Source organism: Aphelocoma coerulescens, assembly GCF_041296385.1.
Source record: "Aphelocoma coerulescens isolate FSJ_1873_10779 chromosome W unlocalized genomic scaffold, UR_Acoe_1.0 ChrW_unloc_scaf_3, whole genome shotgun sequence".
Classification (NCBI taxonomy): domain Eukaryota; kingdom Metazoa; phylum Chordata; class Aves; order Passeriformes; family Corvidae; genus Aphelocoma; species Aphelocoma coerulescens.
Genome location: NW_027184082.1, coordinates 1,684,238 through 1,708,305, shown reverse-complemented (window position 1 = coordinate 1,708,305; position 24,068 = coordinate 1,684,238). Strand labels below are relative to the sequence as shown.

Here is a 24,068-nt window from a genome sequence, read left to right as displayed (position 1 = left end):
CAGCCCTCAGTCACACCCCTAAGTACAGTTGGTTCAGTATAGAAAGAGGGAGACACCCAAGATGGGCTTGGATTCCCAGAGACCCCAAGACAGATGAAGAGGCCTGGTAGCATCATGATGACAGGTCTTTTGTGGCCAGACATACTAGAGCCTTCCTCCATGCCTCTGCCATTACACAGACCTGACCCCACAGCATGCAGTGTTAGCTACTTGGACACCAAGCAAGATCAAGTATGGTGCACTTGCCAAAGATCACTGAAGATATGCCCATGAGGCATGGGAACAGGCAATGCCATGCTTTGGGATGGTTACTCACTACCCTTACCCCAACCTGACCTGATTTACCACTTAGCAATACCACCTACAACTTCAAGCAGGAAACTCCCTGGCTGAAGTAGGCATCACTGTATCTACAGCAACCAGCACAGATGTGATCTCACGGACATTACCATTAAGCAGTATGGCTTTTCACAGCTTTTGTTGATTAGCAGCATGTTACTTAATTGCCTCTTGCAGGCAAAATATGGTCCCTGGTTGAGCAGCCCAAGCATAAGCATATCATTCACACCAGAGACATGGCTGGTGTTTTGCTCCTAATGAGTCTGCCCTAATGAGTCTGCTCCTAATCCTCTGGGGGTCAAAACAAACTTCAGTATTAACAAATTTTTGAAAATAATCCAGCCAGTTCCAAAGTGTAAAAGCCCAAATGTTCACAGCCTCAATAAAGTCTAGCCCACTTACCCAGCTTCACCCAGTAGTGCCACTATGGCTGCATTTCAGGCCAAAGGCAGACAAGCTTCTACACAAATTAAATATCACAGAAAGAAGAAAGCATATTAGCCAAGCTTTAAAGCACATAAGCCTTCAGGTTTCTGGTACACACTGAGAAATGGAAATCATTTCATATGTCTGTCTCAAAATTCTAATTTTTATATGCTCCAATGGAGATCACACAGTAACATAAAATGGCTAGTTTCATTTAAAGTTCACTGGTGTCCTGGTTCTGTCCAGGACAGGGTTAACTTTTGCAGCAGCCAGGAGGGGCACAGCCCCGAACCTGGGGTTATTAGATACCACCATGCATGGCAGGGGGGACTGTTGCAAAATGAATCAACGACTTAGGTGAGGAGAGACATTGCAGGCAACCGATACAATTGATATATGCAAGCTCTGTTTATTAGCAATACAAAGGCACTTATATAGAGTATTGAATACAAGCTTATCAGTTCTTTAATTAGTTGAAACTTATAAAAGCACATTCTGACCTCTACATAATTGGGTTAGATAAAAAGACTACATTTGGCAAGCTTCTTATTATTTATGTTTTGTCTTGAGAGATCAAAGATCTTCCTCCCTTCTTAGGGATGGTCCATCTTATCAGCACAGCTGCACCTCTCAAAACTCCCTTCTGGTTCCCAGGTTGGTTTCTCACACAGGGATTTGTCTCATGTAGAATTTTTCTCACACAGGCCTTTTTACTTGTACAGTTGAATTATTGATCCAATCATTCTATCAATGAGCTATGTCCCTGCTCCTCTAACCATTCTCCAATAGGGGACGACACAAAGTGGGGTGATTTTCTTTCCTGTTTTGCTGGGGTGTACGGTCAAGTTGCACTGGGTTCCAAGGGGGGAGCAATTGCACGTGAATTATTTGCCTGTCTTATACACACTGCTATTACTATTGTTGTTTTGGTTCGCTTTCTTATTTCATTGCTGTTTCTAATAAATGGTTTGTATCTCAACCAGTGATCTTTACCTTTTTGTGTCTCCAATTCTCTTCCCCATCCCGCCATGGGGGAGGGGGGAAGTGAGTGAGCCATGCATGATCTGGGGGGTTTCAGTGGGAACACTAAATTGGGGAATACCATTCCTAAACCATGCCAACATTAATTGGCACCTAATGTGGAGCACAAAGGGTTGAGATAACAACAGATCTGCCCAGAGCAGGTTGGAAACAAATTTGATCTAAGCATTTGTTGTATTAGTTATGGAGCCACTGGTCACAATGTTGCTTGGGCTGTTTATGTGCATGTGGTACCTAACCCTGTATATATACCCATATGGGCTCCTTGCAGTCTTGTTTTTCAGAGCAGGGAGAGGGATCAGGATTGCTTTGTTGCTGTACCGTAAGATATCAGTTTATGACATGATAACATCAAGGGCAATGAGGGTCATTTGGGATGTGTATTCAGTGTTGCTCTCCTACCCTTACCTTGGTAGCTAGCTTTGGGAGTCCATTAATAATAGTACCCGGGGGGGGGGGAACTGGGAAGGATGATTTTCCCCAGCTTTTCACCCCCTTTTCCTCCTTCAGGCCTGTTACATCAGCTTTTGAGAATTTTGAATTTCTTTTGGATGTTAAAGAAAGTATGTTCTTGTTGCTAGGTTTGCCAGGTCTCCTCAGTGCAGTCCACACCATGAAAGAGACAAGAAATAGATTTTTAGGGAGGTTATTCAGAGATTTGCCCCAAGGGTGGGATAGTCGTGAGTAGCATGGAATGTGGCAGAAAATGGGCCAGTATTTCAAGGACTTCTCTCCTCCAGTGGTTTGGAAGGTCATCTCTGAACAACCACAGAACCCTGTTCAACTGGCAGAATATTTGAAAGGAAAATGCTGTGGTGATTCCAGAGAGGCACAAATTAATTCATTTTGCTGGGTCCTGGCTACTCTTTAATGGACACTGCTCTTCACTAGACAGCACCCTCAGGGGGAGGAGGAGGAAAGCAGAGCAACTGCCACTGTAGCCACTCAAACTGCAGCTGAACCAGAGGAACGACCCGTGCTGGTAGCAATCACCCCTATACAGAAGAAAAAATGCAAGACCAAATCAGTTTGCTTAGTGAGGGATGAAGAGGAAGTAGAGCCCTCACAACAGGAAGAAGAGGCATGGCCAGAGATAATCATCTGATCCCTATCCCTGGGTGAGCTTCAAGATATGTGAAAAGATTTCAGCCGCCAGTAGGGCGAGCCCATGGTAACCTGACTGCTTCAATGCTGGGACATCATGAGCCACAGTTGGAAATTAGAGGGTAGTGAAGCCAAGCAGCTGGGCTCCCTGTCCAGGGATGCAGGCATTGACAATAGGATTGGGGAAAAGACAGAAACTCTCAGCCTCTGGAGACCACTCCTGTCAAGTGTGAGGGAAAGGTATCTTTTCAAAGATGATCTCAGTGCACCAAGACAAGTGGAACACCATGGAGCAAGGTATCCAGTACCTGAGAGAATTAGCTGTGCTGGAGGTACTCTATAAGGATTCAAGTAACGAGCAGTCCCCCTATAGATCCAGATGAAGTCTAGGGCACACAACCCATGTGGCAGAAGTTCCTATGGAGCACGCCATCGTAGTATGCCAACTCATTGACAGTGATGTCATGGAAAGAAGGAGAACAAACAGTGGATAGTTTGGTTGCTCAACTCTGGCAATATGAGGAAAGTCTCTCTTCCTCCCTGTGGGCATGCATCTCAGCCACAGAAAGACTGTCCAAGGACTTCCAGCAATTTAAAGAGGAAATGTCATGTGCCCTGCCAGTACAGGCCAGAGTCTCTGCTATTAAGAGCAAGCACCTCTCTGCTCAAGAGAGAGAGAGAACACACCATGAGGTAGGTAACCTGTGGTTTTACCTGCATGACCATGGAGAGGACATGAGGAAGTGGGATGGAAAACCCACCTCTGCCCTAGGAGCCATGGGTATGTGAGCTGAGGAAGAACAACCACCATGGGAAATTCTTCAAGGATAAATGCTGCTTGAGTTTCCAGTGGGCAGGTCCTCAGACAGAAGGGAAGGTGCTGATGTTATTTCCTATCCTCTTGAAGGGACCTGCGGTTCATCATATTTACAACAAGTGAGCAACGAGTACCATGACCAGAACTAGAGGGGCCCTGCCTCCAGCTAGGTGGAGGAAAGGGACAATCGGATCTATTAAACTGTGTGGATCCAATGGCCTGGCACATCAGACCCACGGGAGTATAAGGCTTTAGGTGACACTGGTGCACAATGTACCCTGATGCCATCAAGATATAGGTGGGGCAGAATCCACCTCTTTTTCTGGGGTGACAGGGGTATCTCAACAGCTGACTTGTACTGGAAGCTGAACTGAGCCTGGCTGGGAATGAATGGCCAAAACACCCCATTGTGCCTGGCCCAGAGGCCCCATGTATCCTTGGCATAGATTACCTCAGGGGAGGGTATTTCAAGGACCCAAAAGGGCATTGTTGGGCTTTTGGGATAGCTACTGTGGAGACAGAGGAAATTAGGCAGCTGAATACCTTGCCTGGTCTCTCAGAGGACCCTTCTGCTGTGGAACTGCAGAGGGTCGAAGAACAACAGGTACTGATGACTTGCAATACATTGATGACATCATATGGGGCAACACAGCAGAGGATGCTTTTGAAAAAGGGGAGAAGATAATCCATACCCTTCTGAAGGCCAGTGTTGGGGTTTTGGGAGTTCCCCTTCTGGTTTTTTTTCCCTCTTGGGAATTTTCCCCATATATGTTGCTGGGGCAACAAATTGCTGGGTACTTGGGGAGGACAAAGGACCTAGCCATTGAGGGTGTGGTCCAACAGGCTACTCTCTTTCACCTGGGTGTGTGGGCAGTTGGTGCTCAGAGTTCAGATGGAGGGAGAGGCTGCTGCCATCTCATCAGCACTGCAGGCTTTCTGCTCTCAGCTGCCTTCTTTCTACTGGAGAAACCCCGGGATTCCCAAACCCGCCTTTCCCTGCCCCCACCGCTGCATTCGAGCCTTCACTACTCTGTAGCCCCCACACATCCTGCCTGCTGAGACCTCCCGGTGTTTCCCACTGCAGCTCTGCAGTTTGATCCACCTCGTCTGCCACCCAGGATTTGTGCTCATTCCTGCTGTTCCAGCCTGCTGTTCCCGAGGGTCCGGCCGGACACCGGGATCGGCTGCCCAGGGGGTTTGTGAAGCCTTTGTTCCACCCCTTCCCGGGACCCCAAGTCATCATTGCTGCGTGCTCCCCGAGATCACTCTGGAGTGCCCCCTGCAGCTGCGGGGGAACCATCGCACCTGCCCTGCTCACCAGGAGCCGCCAGCACCCCTGCCAGCTGCAACAGTAACTGCACCCAAGGGGAAAGGGCCTGACAGCCGAGAAGCCTGGCACTGGGTTTGTGGTTCTGTTTGCTGTTACTGCCATAGATATTGCTGTTTGTTTGCGTTGTTATACACATATATATAATAGTAAAGAACTGTTATTCCTATTCCTCATATCTTTGCCTGAAAGCCCCTTAATTTCAAAATTATAATAATTCGGAGGGAAAGGGGTTGCCTTTTTTTTTTCATTTCAAGGGAGACTCCTGCCTTCCTTGGCAGACACCTGTCTTTCAAACCAAGACGGCCAGTTTTTCCATAAAGCAAAGTTAGGTCAAGGGATCTGCCCAGAAAATTCAGTTTTTAGGAGTAAAATAGCAAGATGGAACAGTACAATAGACTGGTAAAAACCACATTGAAAGCAATAGGTGGTAGGACCTTCAAACACTGGGATCTACATTTAGCAAAGGCCACCTGGTTAGTTAACACTAGAGGCTCTACCAATTGAGCTGGCCCCGCCCAATGAAAACATCCACGTGCATATGAGGAATGTGTTAGGGAAGACAGTTTGGAGTAGTCCTGCCTCAAGGAAAGGTAAACCCATCCGCGGGATTGTTTTGCTCAAGGACCCAGGTCCACCTGGTGGGTAATGCAGAGGGATGGGGAAACACGATGTGTGCCTCAAGGGGATTTGATTTTTGGTTGAGAACAGCCTGTAATGTTGAATTGTATAATATTGGTTGCTGAATAACACTGCCACTGTATGTCAAAACTCCCATGGACAATGAGAATGGACTGCTCCAGATACACTAGTCATGAGCTCCTGCTGCAGCAACCAGCTGATCGCACACCAGCCCTCCTTCCCTGGAAGACATCTAGGACAGATAGAACCCAGAGTCATGGACTAAATGAACTGAACAGACATCTTAGAAGGACAGCCATTGACTAAGGGAATGATACCCATGCTTGTGTGTGTATATATACATGTATAAATATATATATACTTGGAAGTTGCAGGATCTGGACATGATATAGATGGTATAGAATAAGGGGTAGATAATGTCCTGGTTCCAGCCAGGACAAGGTTAATTTTTGCAGCAGCCAGGAGGGGCATAGCCAGGACCCTGAGGTTATGAGATACCACCTCATGCCATGTGCAGGAGAGATGGAGGGCAGTGGCATTTTTCTCTCTGTTATTAGTATTGCTGTTGTTACTATTCATTTTCTTATTTTATTGCTGTTTCTAGTAAATTGTTCATTTCACAACCCATGATCTTTTTGTGCCTTCAATTCTCCTCTCCATCCCACCACAGGAGGAGGGAGCAAGCAGCGCATGGTCTGAGGTGTTTCAGTGAGAACAATAAATTGGGGAATACCATACCTAAATGACAACAACTGGTCTTTCAAAGAAGTGAGAAAGAATTCTCTATAGAGGACTTGTTAACATGACTAGTTGCCTCAAGAAACAGCCATTTGACACTTACTGTTCAAATTCAATAGATGATGGTAATGTTTCTTCTGTTGTATAAATGCAAATTTTTAACAAAAGTTGAGCTTCAATGCCTTTTCTGCTTAGCATTTTGAATAACATATGGTCACAAAAAAAACCCCACAACACATGAGAGATTAGGCAGAGATCTCACTGAAGTAGCTATATCATTAAGAACTGACAAAGCCTTCATCAAACATTTGTGTATGGGCATTTTGTTACCACATTAATGACAAATTAGAAGGGATTTAGGTAATAGCTACAAGACACTCGAAAGGTACAAAAGAAGCCTTAACCTCTCAAGCTTAACGCATCACTGAAAGGCATTCAGCTATGGTGGCACAAGTATTGGCACAGTTAATATTCTGCAAGAGAAGTAATTGGGAGCACAGAGATGAAATTCAGTTTTTGTCAATACATTTTACCATGCCCATTCTTTTAATAAAGGTGAGTGCTGTCACAGATAGTTATTCTAGCCAAGTTCAGTAAACATTTGCACACCAGTGTAGTTTATACTCATGAATTAGAGGGTTATACAAGCAGACTTTATGCAAGACCAAATGCATATTCACAGAATGCATTTTAAGTCAAAGCTACTCCATTGCAATGGCTTTTGTTTTGACAAGGCCAAAGAGGGTGCTGCAAAAGAGACTATTATTCACAGCCTTTGCCTAGGTCTGACAGCAAAAGGTTTCTAGCTGTAGAGATGCCTAAGGATTAATTTAAAACCAACATTTTTGCACAATGTATATCACACAAGAATTGACCGAAGTGGAACGATTGACTAAACATTGGTCCTTACACTGTTCCAATACTCTGGCAAAGAGTTTTGCATCTTAACACCTCCAAATATTTTGCTACAATGTATATGAAAACATATGCCTTAAATACTTTAACTAGGATACATAACTTGGAGAAGAGTCATAGCTACTGCAAACATGTCCCTACTGCTATCAACTTAAGGTTCTTCTCCCAAGCAAAAGCCTTTTACCCAAATTTCTCAATTACATGTATCATTTTAAGAGAAAAAAACCAGCCCAGTGGAAACTCATCATGTCACGTTTTAGTACTAAAACCTTAAGGAGTAAGACACAGCCTGCTTGTCAGGCAGCCTTCTCTGGGATTAACAAATACTACAGTATCTGAAAGTGTCACCCACTTAAGACAGCCCTTTTACATCCCCCTTGTTCTCCATGTGATGGCCTCATTAAAAAAATCCCAAACATCCAGAAAGTCTGAAGATGACATTTCTTCAAGTCAAGCAAGATCCCAAAATATCATACATGCATTCCAATTCAGTAGCTTTATAATTTTTCTCCTATTTGTAGGCCACTTAGGGCAGATATTTATGCATTTAAAATATTTCAGAAAGTATGGAGATAGGCAATCAATTTGGCTCATCTTGGCTACTAGTGCTTTGAGGGAAGGTACACAGTGCCAAATTACTATTAAACTGATCTGGTGAGATGAGATATTCTCATTCAGTAACTACCACAAAAGCTTAGTAATTGCAATTCTTCTAACTCAAAATGCTGGATAAAACACTTAAGTTTTAAAAAATGAAGTAGCACTCTGGAAATAGGAAGCTAATTTTGTGTATGTGCATGTATATGCACACATCTGATGACACACAGCCCAAATTATAAGAGGACATGGTATATTATGAGTCACATGACCTCTAGTCCAGCCACACTGCAGTCCATGTGTAACTGCTACATTTCCAACTTAGTTACACTTCAGTTCAAGATAAAATCTCCACTGTTTAGCCTATATGTCTTGGTGTGATTTTATGATAATACTGTATTCCCCTATCGCCTGCTTATTGCCCAGAAATGGGCCCTGCAGCTTTAAGCTGGGTTCATAAGAGTGGGGAGAGAAACCGGGCAAATTCCTCAGCATGGTTTGTGTTCGAGGACTCACACACACTCCGCTGCTTCTCACCGCTGCAGAGCTGAGGGAGCACCTTCCTGCTTTTAGCTAGCATGTTAGCTGAGGCAAGAAATTTTCTCAGGACTGCATACCGAAATCCTCCGGAATGTCTTCTTCTTCTGGAACTGTTCGACCTAGCTGTTGTCCTGGGGTGACTGTACGATACTATATTCCCTATCGCCTGCTCTATGCCAGACATGAGTTCTGTACCTTTAAGAGTGGAGGAGGGAAGCCGGTGGAATTCTTTCGGCAGTCTGCATTCAAAAACACAGATAACTCACTCGCTCTTCTCCCCACCTCTCCCTCTCAGCTCTGCAGCAGGGAAGAGTTGCATTCTTGTCTTGGGGTGACTTTATGATGTGTATCCCCTATCGCTGCCCCATGCCCAGAAATTAATTTTGTGCCTTTCTATGCCTTTAAACTGAGCCTGAGAGGGGGGAGGAAAAACTGAGCAAAACTTTTTCAAAGCAGTTTGCAGCTTAATCAAGGTCACACAGAGACTTTTTTTTTTCCAGCTGTGGCAGGAGAGCGAGAGGGAAGGGAAGCACCCAGCTTACTGTCCTTTCCAGCCAGCTTTCAGCAGTTTTTTTTCCCCAGCTCCTTTTCCTCCGGAGAGTTGAACTTTTGTTTTCCTGGGACTTCGTTTTTTTTTTTTTTTTTTTTTTTTTTTTTTTTTTTTTTTTTGTTTTTGTTTTTTTTTTTTTTTTTTTCTTTTCTATCTGCTGGACTGTTTCAACATCAGAATACATTGGGAGGACTTTTCCACCACAGCCTTGGCCCTGGAGATGGGCCCACCACCCCATCCCAGCTCCAAGGAGGGGGTGAGAGAGATCTACAGAAGGACTCTGAAATTTTCCCAGGTTTCTCTCAGCAGACTGAGCGGTTTTATTATTTAGCATTATTATCCTTTTCCTGTGTGTTTGTTAAATAGTTTTTATCTCTTTCACTTTCCTTTGAGGAAAATTTATTTTTTCCCAAACCTGGTGGGGGAGGGATGGTTATAGCCTGCCTTCTCTCAGAGGATATATTTCTAGATTTGGCCAAACCGGCACAATTCTCTTGCTTTTTAGCTAGCTTCTTGTTCATTAGCTGAAGCAAGGAGTTTTCCTGGGACTGTAGCTTCTTCTTTTTCCTTCTGGAATTGTTCAGCAACACCAGAACATCACCGGGAGGCCCTACACCGCGGCCTGGAGGGGCCCACGCCGCACCCCAGCTCTGGAGAGAGCAAAGCCACACCTACAGAAAGGACTCAGGTTTTCTCCACAGCGAGAGGTTTTATTATTTAACATTATTAATTCTTTTTGGTGCCTGTATGCACCCTGCTTGTTAAATAAACAGGGTTTTCTTCCCTTTCCTCCGAGAAAAATTATTTCCAAACCTGGTGGGGGAGGGGCTGCTGAAACCTGCCTTCTATCAGAGCAAGTTCATTTCGGACATTTCCTCCAAATTTGTCTAAAACCGGGACAGCTGAGATCCAAGAACCAGATCATCGGACCTCATGAACTGGCAGGAAGACTGCGGGGACGCTGCAACCCAGACTTGTGCCTCAGGAGGGGCCAAGCCAGATACAGACCGAACTCTAAAACCACCAGCTTTTGCCACATCAAGGAGGTTTATTATGTAACATTACTTGTAGATAGAAAAATGCTGCTAGCAAGGATTTTCTTGCTATTTTCTAAGTCCGTGAGAGACTTTTCTCTCTCACAGAAGAGGTAGCAGAGTATGTAAACAACCAAGCCACCTGCAACCTTGAAAAGTCTTGTTTATGGTATAGTAGAAAAATATTTTGACAATGGATGTTTTAGGATTTTAGCCAATCACCCCAAGAGGTGGCTGATCCTTTGTCCAATTAGACTATGAAGAAAAAAGTCTATAAAAGAGTTTGTAAAATAATTAAAGAAATCAATCTTGCTGCACAATTCCTGCCTGCTGGATCGTCTCTCCTCCTCCTCCCTATGGCTGCGGGACACGGTGATATACCCTAGGGCCCAGGCCAGCGGTAATAATTACTCTTTTTTTTTCTTTGCCCTGCTGGTACTCTGCTTGTTAAATAAATAGGTTTTTTCACTTTCATCCAAGAAATTCCTTTTGTATCAGTGGGGGAGGAGTGCTGAAACCTGCCTTCTTATGAGGAGACGTTCATTACAGGACGTTTCCTCCTAAACTTTTCTCAAACCGAGACACTATACTACTCATTACTATGAATATCTGATGATGGCCATAAACTACACAGCCAAGCTGGATTTCAAAGAACAGAATTTAAGTTCTGCAAGCATTTTTTTCTGGCATTTCCTACCCTCTAGATGTAAAATAAGCATCATGGATTACAACTAAAGTGTTATTAAAAAGAAAACACTCAGTGTGAATATATCACTATGTAAAATAACAGGCAGTGTAAACATGACTTCAGAAACAGCAAGGTAAAAGCATGTTTGAGCTTTTGAGAAGTTACAGATGTGGTCCCACACTCAGACACTGGCAGAACATCACTGCAATAGCAGAGATCTTAAGGATTTACCAGGCAAACAAAATATTAAGAACACCCTTCTAACACTAGAGAGTTAAAAGCTTCCATTAATTTCCATAATATCAACCAGATCTAAAGCTATGCACATGCCTTTAGTTATTATCTCTTGAACAGACTTGCAAGAAATTTCAAGAGGCACAAATCTTCACATTGCTCTCCAACAAAAAGTCATGTTTTATTTTACCTTATCCAAGAATCACCCTGTGCAGACTCATGGAAATAGAGCCAAACAACGAATTATGCAAACTGACAGTGCTCAATCTTTCCAAATGGAAAGCTTTCTATTTTTATCCTCATGTCAGAGGCAGGGTCTCCTCTTGCCATACAACAGGACCTAATTGCACACAATCTTCTATTCTCAGGCAGTATTAGAAGTGGAAACCATTCTCTGTGCTTCTTAGCATATGCAATATCCCTACTTGGATAAGAGGAGTCCTAGGGGAAGAGCTGGAAGCTGGCTACCATCATTACCTTGCCTGTTGCCTCCTGAAGCTAGGCAGATGTCCAGAAGAGTCTACAGTCTAGGGGGTTCTGTGGGTCCCAGAGACCCAACCATCCAAAAACCTACATGCAACAGCAGAGTGAGGGTCAATCAGGTATTCCCCAGGCCTGAGAGTTAGAGATCATAAAGTATGCTTATGATCCATGAACCAACATCAGATGTTTCTTGCCTTCCTGCCTACAGACAGCTTCATATCTCTTTCACTTTGGAGATAGTCAACAATAGGCGATCCTTTCCTACAGATAGGCAGGTTGCTTACTAGCATCAACAATACCTAAAGAAAACAAAAATAGAAGCTTAAGTACACTGAGAGAGAAGCTTTGTAGCACCTTGCAATGCAGAGGCCTGCAGAAGGCAGCTTTTATGCTCAGAGTACCACACATTTGTTCCTTGGCACCAAGAAATATTTTTGTGGAGTTAAGTGCTCTACCAGTTACAACTTCTACTTGCTTAATTTTAAGCTCTCTAGAAAGCATCCTATAACACCAAAAACTTTTAAACATGGTGCTCATACTTGCCATCAGTTATCTGTAAGTTCCATATCAATTCACTGCTCTGAAAAAAAATGATTCTCACATATTGCAAGTTGCTTTGAAATCAAATCACTTGGAAGAAACTGAGATCCAACAACACAGAACTCTAAGCAGCACACAGTTAACAAGTTACAAAAAGCAGGAAAAACAATGCCTTAACAAGTATTTAGCCCCCAAATTACTTGAAAAAACTAAGCATAATGCTTGGGTTCCTCCCTCCCCCATTTGTTTCAATACTTGCTCCTTCATGTAGCAAAAATACCTTATGAAATAAATTGTCCGAAGAACTACCAAACTCTAACAGTGCAGTTCATTCTTCTTGTTTCCTTGACACAGCAAACTTGGTTAAAGTGTGCTTCTGGGCAGCACTACACATCTAATAATGAAGTTTCTATTTATATAATTTCTCACTTGCACCTTCCCTGAAATATTGGCTTCTAGCACAAGAATGGGAGGTCACTAGTGTATGAAATAACTCCTTCCTTGAGGGTGGTGATCTGGAACCTGAGCAAAGGGTTGCCCAAAACATTATTCCCAGTCATAATGAATAGCTACATAAAGTCACTAGATAAGGCAAAGATTAACAGGGATAAAGACAGCCATACAGAAACATCTGGGCTTGTGACAACCTTCACTGCAGATGTACACTTTTAGCTGATTGCATGAGGGGGGCTTGCAGTTCAGGACTACTCCTATCCCTCACTGATACAAGCTGCTCTCCACAAAGTGGTTGCTTGCCTTGGACTGCTGCCCTTCCCATCTAGCTAGGAGGTCCTAAACTATGAAGTACTGCAGTAAACCTGAGCATGCTATATTAGTTTATAAAATATGCTTAGATGCTGTGCTTGAATTTTGAACAAGTCCCCAACCTTTATTGTAGACAGTACTAAGGTATTGATAATCTACCATTTAAACAAACATTCAGGGGGACAGGTTTTCTGCTTCAATTTATCAAATACTGGTTACAGGATTAGCAGCTGAAAGCAGAATCTGTTGACGTTGAACCAGCCTTTAACAGTAGCTCCTGTCAAAAAGGTACAGAGAACACTTCCCTCATTTCAGTTTATTCAGCTAGTTCAACAATCCAGAGATAAAGGTCATATTTATTCAAGAAGAAACAACATGTCAAAAGGTCCAAGTGTTTCATGAGCACAAATCAAGTGTTTGTACTCCCAACCAACACTAACACTTTATTAAGGTCACATTAAACACAGGTTTTTCTCAAAATATTTATCCTTTAGCTTAACTAGAAGCCTTTGTACTTCTCTTCCAGTTCCTACCCTCAAACCACACCTCAAGTGGAAGAAAATTCTCAAACTCTCATTGCCACAAAGTTTAAAAAAAGTTACAGATTGTGTATTTCTAATCCTGCTTACCTAATCTTAGGAAACTAAAAAGACAAAACAAGATGAAGCTAAATATTTAATCAAGTCAAGAAATCTGAAAAACAAATCAGATGCTGATCTGAACTAGTGCTCACCTTGCATATACTATGAACATATCATAGAAGTCACTCCACAAGATTAATACCCAACTTTATTTTATTTCTAAATGATTCAGCAAGCCAAATCTAACACATCTAAAAGTTTGCCTGAAGGCCCAATACAAAGAAAGTCAACAACATCACTTCTTGGGACCACAGGACTCCTTCTCCCTAGTGACAGAACAAGGGTCTAAAAATCACTTTTCCAGTGGCTCAGAATCTAAGATGCATAACCAAAGATCAAACACTACCAAAACAAAACCCATCATGTGCAGCTCCTCATGGAGGGAAGGTGAGACAGAAACAACATATGAGAGACTTCAGCCATAATGCTTGAAGAGAATTCCTCTGCTGTGGAGGGGTGAAGGCATCACAGGACCTTCATCTCCCACTGTCAAAATAAGCATCACAGGATTGGTCAGAAGGATTTACAAGAAAGGTACAACATTTTGAGGACATAAAATACCAAAAGAGATATCACATTCATAATACTGAGGTAAGGCAACTGGCAACCTTGCCTAAAGTCTACACTAGTTAATGCACATCCCTGGATTATTTCATAGGTTGTTTCAGCTTCTTTCCAAGAACAATTACAAACACATAGTCCCCAAGCAAAACTATTTTGATCCATTGTGATTTCTTAAAAAAAAATGGATGAGTAATGTCAGTGCAGGAAGAGGCTGTCAAACCATTCAGATGTAAAAATGGCCCAATTACCAACCCAAGACTAGAGCAACTTCCTGAATAAGTAATAATGGAAGCAAGTCTAAGAATATACCTATCACACCTACACAAGCATGTCCACCAACTCATTACAAAAAGCAAGCCTTGTGCTAAAGCCTTCCCTTCCTTCTAAATAATGAAGCCAAACTGAACACAAATCTATTATTCCACATGCTACAAGTTAATTTTGGGTTTGTGGAACAAAGATCTTAAACCTTGACCCAGCATCGTGGTTTAAGCCCAGCTGGAAATTAAACACCACGCAGCCTCTTGCTCAATCCCCCCCCTCCTATCCCAGTGGTGGAATGGGGAGGAGAATCAAAGTAAAACTTGTAGGTTGAGATAAGAACAGTTTAATAATTGAAAACAAAGTAAAATACAGTAATCGTGGTAAATGATGATGATAATAATAATAAAAAGGGAAAAAACAAGTGATGCACAATACAGTTGCTCACCACCCGCTGACTGATGCCAGACCCCCCTCCCCCCTTCCTGAACCCAGATTGGCCACCCTTCTGGGTAACTCCCCACAGTTTATATACTAGGCATAACATTCTAAGGTGTGGAATATCCCTTTGGTCAGTTTGGGTCACCTGTCCCGGCTGTGCTCCCTCACAGTTTCTTTTGCAAAGCTCCTCACTGGCAGAGCATGAGACAAGGAAAAAAAAAGTCCTCGACTTTGGATAAACACAACTTAGCAGAAAACTAACACACTGGTGTGTTATTAACACCATTCTCATTCTGAATCCAAAACACAGCACTGTAACAGCTACTGAGAAGAAACTAACTCCATCCCAGTTGAATCCAGGACACCCAGAGAGGCCAAGATGCATGTCAGCCAAGCAAAGGAATCATCCAAACATTTATTTCGGTTTGACAGAAATCAAAGGTCATGAAATGACAAACACAGAAGCCACTACTAAACAATAACTCTTGGGAGAAGAGAGCTGAAGGGGACATTATTTTGCTAGAGACCAAGCAGACATCAAGTGCAAAGGGGTCTGCCCAATACAACATATCTTCTGCAGGCACTATGGCTTTTCAATTGCTTCCTTTAAGAAAAAACATGCACTTCCTCCTCCAATTGTTTTGAGAATTTAAGATTCCCCCCGTTTCTGGGGCAGCAGTGCCAGATTTCTTGCTTACTGTATTTACAAGAGAACCACAAACAGATTTTTGGATTAACAGGAAGACTCAGAGATAAATGCTTTTAATTTATCTACCTTTACCAATTACGTGTTGCTGTTGCCCTTTGAAGGCTGCCCTCTAGAAGTTTGGAGAGGAAGAAAAGGAAATCAGAGAGGAAAAAAATCATGAAAAGCAGTCCTGAACTCCATGAAGTTTTGAAAAAAAAAAACCTCACAGCTTTTATCTTGAGTTAGTCATCCTACACAGGATGCTCCTACATGACAAACAAAGCTATCAAGGGAAGCCCCTTTGAAATAAATATACACAGACTAGAGCCAAGAGAACAAACTTGGGGGTGAAAGGGAAGAATTTTCTCCCTGCCATGAGGCACCTGCGTTTCTTTGGGGTTAAACCAGAGAAATAACAGAATAGAGACAGCTATAACACGGCCTCCTCTTCCCAGAGGGCATCCTGAGAGAAGAGGCCCTGCAGGCCCCCAGCCAGCCTGCCCTGCAGAGCGTCCTCCCACCGCCGGCAGCGGGCGGGGAATGGAAGCTCGCAGGGCACTATCTACGAGCGCCGAGCCGCCCTGCCTTCCCTCCTTCCGCAGGCCCCGGCCCCCTCCCGCGGAGGGCGGAGGAGTTGACCGCGGCCGCAGGCCCGCCGCGGCCCCTCCGAACCCGACAAAGAGGCCCGGCAGGCGGCGAGGGGAGTGGTGCAGGCCCCGGCGGCAGTTCGCCGGGACATCTGCGGCGGCGGGAGGCCCGGTCCGCCAGCGGAGCGAGGAAAAGCCGTACCTTGAAGTAACCGCCCTCGTAGAGAGTGTTGGGGGGCCCGAAGATCGCCACCTCCCAGTTGTAGAGGTCGGACTCGTCGACCAGGGTGATGCGGAAGCCCTCCACCGGCTCCTCCTGCAGCGATTTCAGCTCCAGCATCAGCGCCTTCTGTGAGCTGCTCATCTGCTGCTGGGCCATGGTGCGGCGCGGCCCCCGCCGCCCAGGCTGCTGCTGCCGCTGCCCCGCCGCCGTCGCGCTGCCCCACAGGCCCCCCCGCCCCGCGCTGACAGCCGTCGCCGCCGCCACTTCCTTTTGTGACGGCGCCCACTCGCATCTGACCTCAGCGCGGCGCGCTGCGCCACACCAGGCCGCGCCCCGCCTCACGCCCCGCCCTTACAGGCGCACTTAAAGGGGCAGCGCTCTCCGCCACACCGTTTGTGGAGTGCGTGGGTGCGTGGTTCCTGGCGTAGCATCAGCCCTTACGGGCCAGGTCCACATCTCTCCTGAGGTGGAAGAGAAGTTGCGTGCAGAGCTATGAGTGGGATGGAGGGGGCGGTGTTCTGTGGGGGTCACGGGTGGGGCACAACCAGTCCGTGCTGCTGCACTGATAGACATTCACGGTCAAGAAAAGAGCAGCTTTTGTACAAAGGATGGGTTTTGAGGAGCGACCTTGCATGACCCAGGGTCCCCTAAAAATCCTGCAGCAACCCCCAAGCAGCAGTAGGAGAAGAACAGGCAGTTATCTCTCCCACTGGTGTTGTTTTCACGTAGCTCCATGGATGTGTGAGGCGCTACAGGCAGAAAATGCAGTTTCAATCCTTCCTCCCATTTTTGGATATGGTTAAGGGAGAAAAATGTTTGCGGAGGTGGCAAGGTACATCGACCTGTGAATGTGAGCAAGCACCTCAGACCATGCTTGTGATCTCCTATTCCTTAGAATATGTTTTAGAATAGAATAGCATATACTGCATAGTTCAGTTGGAAGGGACCTACAATGATCGTCTAGTCCAACTGCCTGACCACTTCAGGGCTGATCCAAAGTTAAAGCATTTTAATACCCAAATGCCTCTTAAACACTGACAGACATGGAGCATCAACCACCTCTCTAGGAAAGCTGTTCTGATGTCTGTCCACTTTCTCTGCAAGTAAATGCTTCCAAATGTCAAGTCTAAACCTCCCCTGATGCAGTTTTGAACCTTTCCCACAGTTCCTGCTGTATACCAGGGAGAAGAGCTCATCACCTCCCTCTCCACTTCTCCTCAGGAAGCTGCAGAGAGCCACAAGGTCACCGAATCACAGAATGAACTAGGTTGAAAAAGACCTTTGAGATCGAGTCCAACCTATGACCTAACCTAACACCTCCTCAGCAACTAAACTATGGCACTGAGTGCCACGTCCAGTCTTTTTTTAAACATGTCCAGGTGTTACGGTGGGGATACTGTAACACGCCTATATCAAACCAGGAGTCCCGTGGAAAAGAAATATATATATAGACGGATTCTTGATAGATGTTTCAGAGATGTTTATTTCCCCAGCCGCATGGCCGGGCTCTGCCGAGGAACTGTTACAGTCCGGGACCCGAGGTCCTTTGCCCGCGCAGGAAACACAAACCAACCAATGGGGAACGAGGCTGACCAGGGGCAGGGAAACCCCGTGCCTCCCTCAGGGCTCCCAGGGCTACATGGCGGGGGGAGGGACCCCGACATCCAGGGACAGTGACTCCACCACCTCCCTGGGCAGATGACTCCGTTGCCCAATCACTCTTTCAGTGAAGAATTTTTTTCTGACGTTGTCATGGTTTGACACTGGCCAAAGCCAGGCACTCACGAAAACCATTCACTCATTCTCCTCTGCTATAGTTGAGCAGAGGATGGGGGAAAAAAACAAAGGGCTCATGAGTTGCGATAAGGATTAGGAGAAAAACACTCTAAGGGAAAAACAGGTTCAAACTTAAATGCGATAAAGTAAATTTATTATTAACAGAGACAGAGGAGGATAATGAGGAATAAAATAAGCCTTTAAAACACCTTTCCCCTCTCCCCCCCCCCAGCCCCTCCCTCCTTCCCACTGACAGCGCAGGGAGACAGGGCATGAGGGTTCTGGTCAGTTTCTCACTCGAAAAATCTTTCTTCAGTTCGCTTAGGGAAAAGAGTTTCTTTTTTTCTGCTGTGCCGTGGGGTCCTGATGAATCGTGCCTCAACCGGGCCAGGAGACACTTCAGAGACAGAGTCAGAGAAGCGGGTATTTGCTTTATTCGGCGCGCCGGGTGTGTGGGGATCGCTCCTCCAAACACACACACCTGGTGCTCTCTACAACACAGTATTAAGGGTCAAATTATGAATATTCATCACATTCCTTGGGACAGGTGTGGTTAAACAAATTATTTCTCGGAAGTCATTAGCATATGGGCCACGCATGCGCTGTGTGTCCTGGTGGTCGCACTGAGGAAGGCCTCTCCTCTTCCTCGGGGGTCTTTCTGATGAAGGCCAGTACTCATCCTCGCAGTGAACTTTTTCACCTTTCTCCCTGGGCATGCGTAGTCCTTTGGGGGATGATTCAGCAATCTCTGAGATGATCCTTGTCCCCTCTATCTTGACAAGATTAGGGTGAATTCGGCTTCTCAGGTTTTGTAATTAACATCTTCTGTCTGAACTAACATTTGCTGTCTCCCAATAGTTAACTTGTGCTTACATGAGTTAGTTATTGACTGCCCCTTCTTCAATCCCCCCTTTTCTTTGGTTATTTGTAATTCTTTACAAATCTTGTATGTCTTTAAAGTAAGAACCCTTCTCTATCTTATCTCTAAGTTTATGCTTGTGCTACTGAGCATAAGCATCGCGATTCCAAGTACATAATATCATACAACAGTAACTACTAATACAAACAGTAAGTAGGAATGCAATAACACAAATAGCTATTACAAACAATTGTTTAAGCCGGGATAAGTTGGGTAACCATTATGTAAGTTTGTGTTATACCTCTTTAAGCCTTCAAGAAGTGTCATCTAAAGTGATTTGATGCAATGTTCTCTTTGGATAAATAATTTTAACAGTTTTCTGGATATGACTATGAGACCTTTTTATCTTAGCCCACCCATCTGTGCTAATAATTTTTTTTTTTTTTTGTATCTAATTTAAATCATAATTAGAGTTAGGGCTTGGATGTGAACTCTACTGGCCACTGCCTTTGCTGTTTTGTCTGCCATAGAATTTCTCAGTTCAGGGATAGTGTTACCCTGGGAGTGTCCCTTACAATGCATTATAGCCACTTTTGAAGGTTTTGCCACTGCTTCCAGTAACTGCATGATTTCAGTAGCGTGCTTGATTTCTTTCTTCTGTGAGGTTAATAAACCTCTTTCTTTCCAGATAGCCCCGTGAGCGTGTACCACCCCAAAAGCATACCTCGAATCAGTCCAAATGTTGATAGGTTTTCCTTCGGCCAATGCCAAGGCTCGAGTTAGGGCTGTTATTTCAGCCTTTTGAGCTGATGTCCCCACAGGTAATGATTTTGCCTCAATGACAGCGTCTGTGGTTGTAACTGCATACCCAGCGAGCCGCTTACCATTCTTGACATAACTGCTCCCATCAGTGAACCAGCTGTCTGCATTTTCTAAGGGAGAGTCCTTTAGGTCCGGGCGGCTGGAGTAAACTGCCTCCATGGCTTCGATGCAGTCATGCTTTCCAGGCTCCTCAGTAGCTTTGCCTTGGAGGTAAGCTGCTGGGTTTAAAATGTTAGTTACTTGGATACTCACATCCTCCGATTCTGCTAGGACAGCTTGGTGTTTGAGAAAGAGAGATGGGGTTAACCAGTCATTTTCTTTCTGTGTGAGCACTGCTGACACTGTGTGAGAGACAAAAACAGTTATCTGCTGGCCCAGTGTGAACTTGTGAGCTTCTTCTATGTTCAGGATCACAGCTGCCACTGCACTCAGGCAGGGGGGCCATCCTTGGCTGTCCAGCTGCTTGGAGAAATAAGCCACTGGCCTTTTGTATGGTCCCAGCTTCTGTGCCAAAAGTCCCAGCGCCAGTCCTTGTCTCTCATGTGAGAACAACAGAAAAGGTTTAGTGACATCCAGTATGCCCAATGCTGGAGCTTGCATCAACTCACGTTTCAGAGTTACAAATGCATTATTAGTCTCTGGTGTCCAGCACAGGTGAGTTCCCCCAGTCTCTTTTAGGAGTTGGTATAAAGGTGGCCTGGGCATTTGACAAATTGCCTCTTTCCTGTTGTCTCCCAAGGCTCTCTCCCCTCCTGCCAGTTCATACCCCAGATATGTAACTTTCTGCAGGACTAGCTGAGCCTTTTCAGGCGAGACTCTATATCCACTTAGTCCCAGAAAATTTAAAAGACTTACAGTCCAGTTCTTGCAGTCTTCACGGGTCCTTGTTGCTATCAGTAGGTCATCAACGTACTGCAGGAGTGTACCTTCTCCAAGTGGCGGTGTCCAGGCTTCCAGTTCCTTGGCTAATTGATTTCCAAATATCATGGGTCTTGAATCCTTGTGGCAATACAGTCCATGTAAGTTGGCTTTTTCTCCCTGTTCTGGGGTTTTCCCATTCAAAGGCAAAAATTTCCTGACTGCTTTCAGCTAATGGCAGACAAAAGAGAGCATTTTTTTAAATCTAAAACTGAAAACCACACTCAGTCACTTTGTAGTTTTGTCAGTGTCCTCAGGTCTTGAACTAATCAATAACTTTAATTTGGCTTTTGTACTGGTAGAATTGGGGTATTGCAGGAAGGTCTACACTCTCTCAACAACCTCTGATTAATAAATGTAGTAATTATTGGTTCTATTCTTACTCATGTTTTATGCCTTAGTGTATATTGTTTAATTGACACTGGTTGTGCCCCTTCCAGTAGTTCAATAATCACTGGGGGAGCCCGTTTTGATCTCTGGAATTTCAACATCTCCTACTAATGGGATCACTTGATTTGTTATTTTACTATCTATGGGTATTTCTCTTTCCTTTATCTAATCTTAGTGGTTTAACTTACACTTTAAAGTCTTAGTCAGGTATCTTCAGGAGGCTTCTTTGGTTGTAGCTTCTTTATACAGTTTTTGTTATAATAATATTCTTACTCTGCTGTATAATTCTATACATTATGAAGGATTAGTTTTTATGATACAAAACTAACACACAAAACATTTTCATACAAAATGTTCACATGCAAACATATCTTTACATTAGGGCTATGCTCTGTTTTCCAGGAGACAGATTATAGCACTCTTGTCATTTAATCTTGATACAAACTGCAAACTGTGGCTTTATTTTTGGTGGGATTAAAAATGAAATGAATTCTCTTTCAAACCTAGGTTTTTTTTGGTTTGGTTTGGTTTTTTTTGTCTTCATCCCATTCTGCACCTACAACTGAGATTGCAGAATGTGCTATAAATAGGAGGGGTGAGGAAAAGTGAAAACATCCTCTTAAGACATATGGCTTGAGATTGAACAGCACTTAAGTTTGAGAGTTGGTAGAAGGCTTTTCTGTATCCCCCTTGGTTTAGGAAGGGGGATTCAATCATTTCTCATGTAGCATTTGCTTGTGTTTTGTCAAGATTCTTTAATTCACTAATTAGAAAATCCAAAAATTTAGCTAGATTATAATAATTTTGAAGCCTTCTGAGGCAGAACCGGGAGGGTTAGTCCATATTTGTAGGATTTCAAATATGCATCAATTCTTATACCAACTCTCAGGATAATATTGGTTGAGACAAATTATACATCTATAAGACTTTAACCACACCATTTTTCAGTAAAAAGACAAAAGAAGTTAGACAAAAATTAAATTCAAGAATATGTAGAATGCGTTAACTTCTATTTGATCTCTCACCAAGTCACTTGTAATGAAAACACAAACAAATTACAAACATTAACCAACTGACAATACGAGCAATTATGATGACACTTTACATTTCATTGGTTTTCACACAGCTCCATCTCATGTGTTGGTAGATTCCTATAAAAGAAAAGTGAAAATTTGGCCCACTAAACCGATTATTAAAAAGAAGTAAAACTTTTTGGGGCTAGCACAAAGTGACAGTGAAGCAATGGTTATCACATTTAGGTGTTATTTTGCTGCTAGCAGTTTCCTTGCTCTCAAACTGCTTTCTTTATCTTTGATGTCGGGACATTTGACATTCCTAGAAAAGAGAAAAGAAACAAACTCCCCCCCCCCCCCCCCAGAAAAATGAAAAATATGTCTGAGTGAAACAAGAGTTTAATTGCATTAACTTATTCAAGTGGAGTTTAGTATTTATTCTATGAAGTGCTTGTTGCACCACTTTTGTTGTCTCCCACAGGTTTTCGGTGGGGTTTCTTCCAACTGATTCTTCAGTGGAGGGAGTGAGACTGCTTTTAAAAGTTTTGCAAGAGTTGCAGTCTGTGAATCAGGCATTTGGATTGCCTTTTTTTTTTTTTTCTTCAGGGTTTTAGTAGGCTTCTGCTTTTCGCCCTGGAGCAGTTTGCCTTATCAGTTTGCTCCCTTTGTTCTAGTGATTTTCCCTTTGGACAAGATCAAGTTCGGCAGCAAGCAATGCTACTGCCTAAAACCCCTTTTTTTTTTTTTTTTTTTTTTTCTTTTTTTATTACCAAGTCCACCCCAGGAGTAGAGAGGTGATTAACAAATTAACCACGGAAGGATAGCAAAACATTTTCTCCATAGGTTTCTCTACAGCCCCCGCAGATGAGGCTGCATGACAAATACCTGGGCCTGCACAGGGACAACACCATCCCCACAAGGCAGCAGATGCAGAATTGGCTTCAGGATTAGAATCTGGCAATTCTAGTTTTCCACAATAAACTACAGACTGGTGGCGGGGTTCCCCACAAGATAGGAGCTCCGGATTCGCCTCAGGTCTGAAACCGGCCAATTTTGGCTTTTCACAACAAAACACGAAAGGCACAGGGGCACGGGTCCCCTCCAAACAGGAGCCTTTCAGCTCTGCACACCCAAACCTGTTAATCACGTCCACAATTCTTACAACTTCTGCCATCACCTTTGCCATCGCTTTTGCCTTTTCCTCATCTCTTCTTACATACACATACACTTGCTGTACTTTTCTAACCAGTTTCTCTCAAATTTCTCACTATTCTCTGCCACTCTCCCCTTACTCTAACATTATCTGCACTTTCTTTTTTTTTTTTTTTTTGCTCTTTCTAGTCTGATACCAAGCTCTCTCCTCTGGCAGCTTGGACACCACCCACTCCATCTAGTAGAAGTACAATACCACTTTCTCTCACAATTAATACATGCACAGAAATACAAGCTTCACAACTGTTTTCATACACTAAACACAGGATTTCAAAAGGGAAATCAGATGGAGCTACATTAGAAAGGCGTTGGGGGTCTGGATGTTTTCAATTCAATAGCTAAAATCTTTTCTCCTCTAAAATCTGCCCCTCCTTCAGACAGTAAGGTTGAATTCCAAACCAACAGTTTATATGATTTATCCTCATTCACTCTTTGCCAAACGCTTCGCTTTTCTCTGGCCGAGCCCGTCGCCGGGGTACGGAACCGAAGATAGAGCTCCTCACTCGCTTCGCACTTTGACAGCACGTCTCATCCCCTCTCACTCACACAGCAGCACAATAGCAACAGACAAAACGCAAATAGCCGTACAATATTGCATAACAGCGGGGTCCGACCCCTTAAAGGTACCTTTTGCAGTGGGGTCCAACCCCGGGGGTCCAACCCCTTAAAAGTACTTTTCCTCTTGCCCAGGACTAATTTTGGGAGACCCAGTCTTCCTCGGGACTTTCAACCCACCCTCAGGGACTCGAACCCTGGACCTGCAAGTATTTTGTGTTTAAAAGGAATAGCAAATACCTTAATTTGGTGCAGATGGTCCTTGTCTGCCCCCGCCGTGAGCCAAGGGACAGCTGAGCTCCCCCTGAAAATTCAGGGTCGCGACTGGGAGGTCTGCT

General features: G+C 44.0%; 1 protein-coding gene across 1 annotated transcript in view; it reads right to left on the bottom strand.

Moving 5' to 3' along the window:
- The window catches only part of LOC138102863 (ubiquitin-conjugating enzyme E2 R2), a 176,201-nt gene extending 159,770 nt beyond the window's left edge, over positions 1–16,431 (bottom strand). Inside the window, exon 1 of the mRNA XM_069000614.1 lies at positions 16,165–16,431. Within this exon, the coding sequence (XP_068856715.1) occupies positions 16,165–16,341 (177 nt within the window). The 5' untranslated portion in view covers positions 16,342–16,431. The remainder of the gene's footprint in view (positions 1–16,164) is intronic.
- Positions 16,432–24,068: the final 7,637 nt, after the last annotated feature.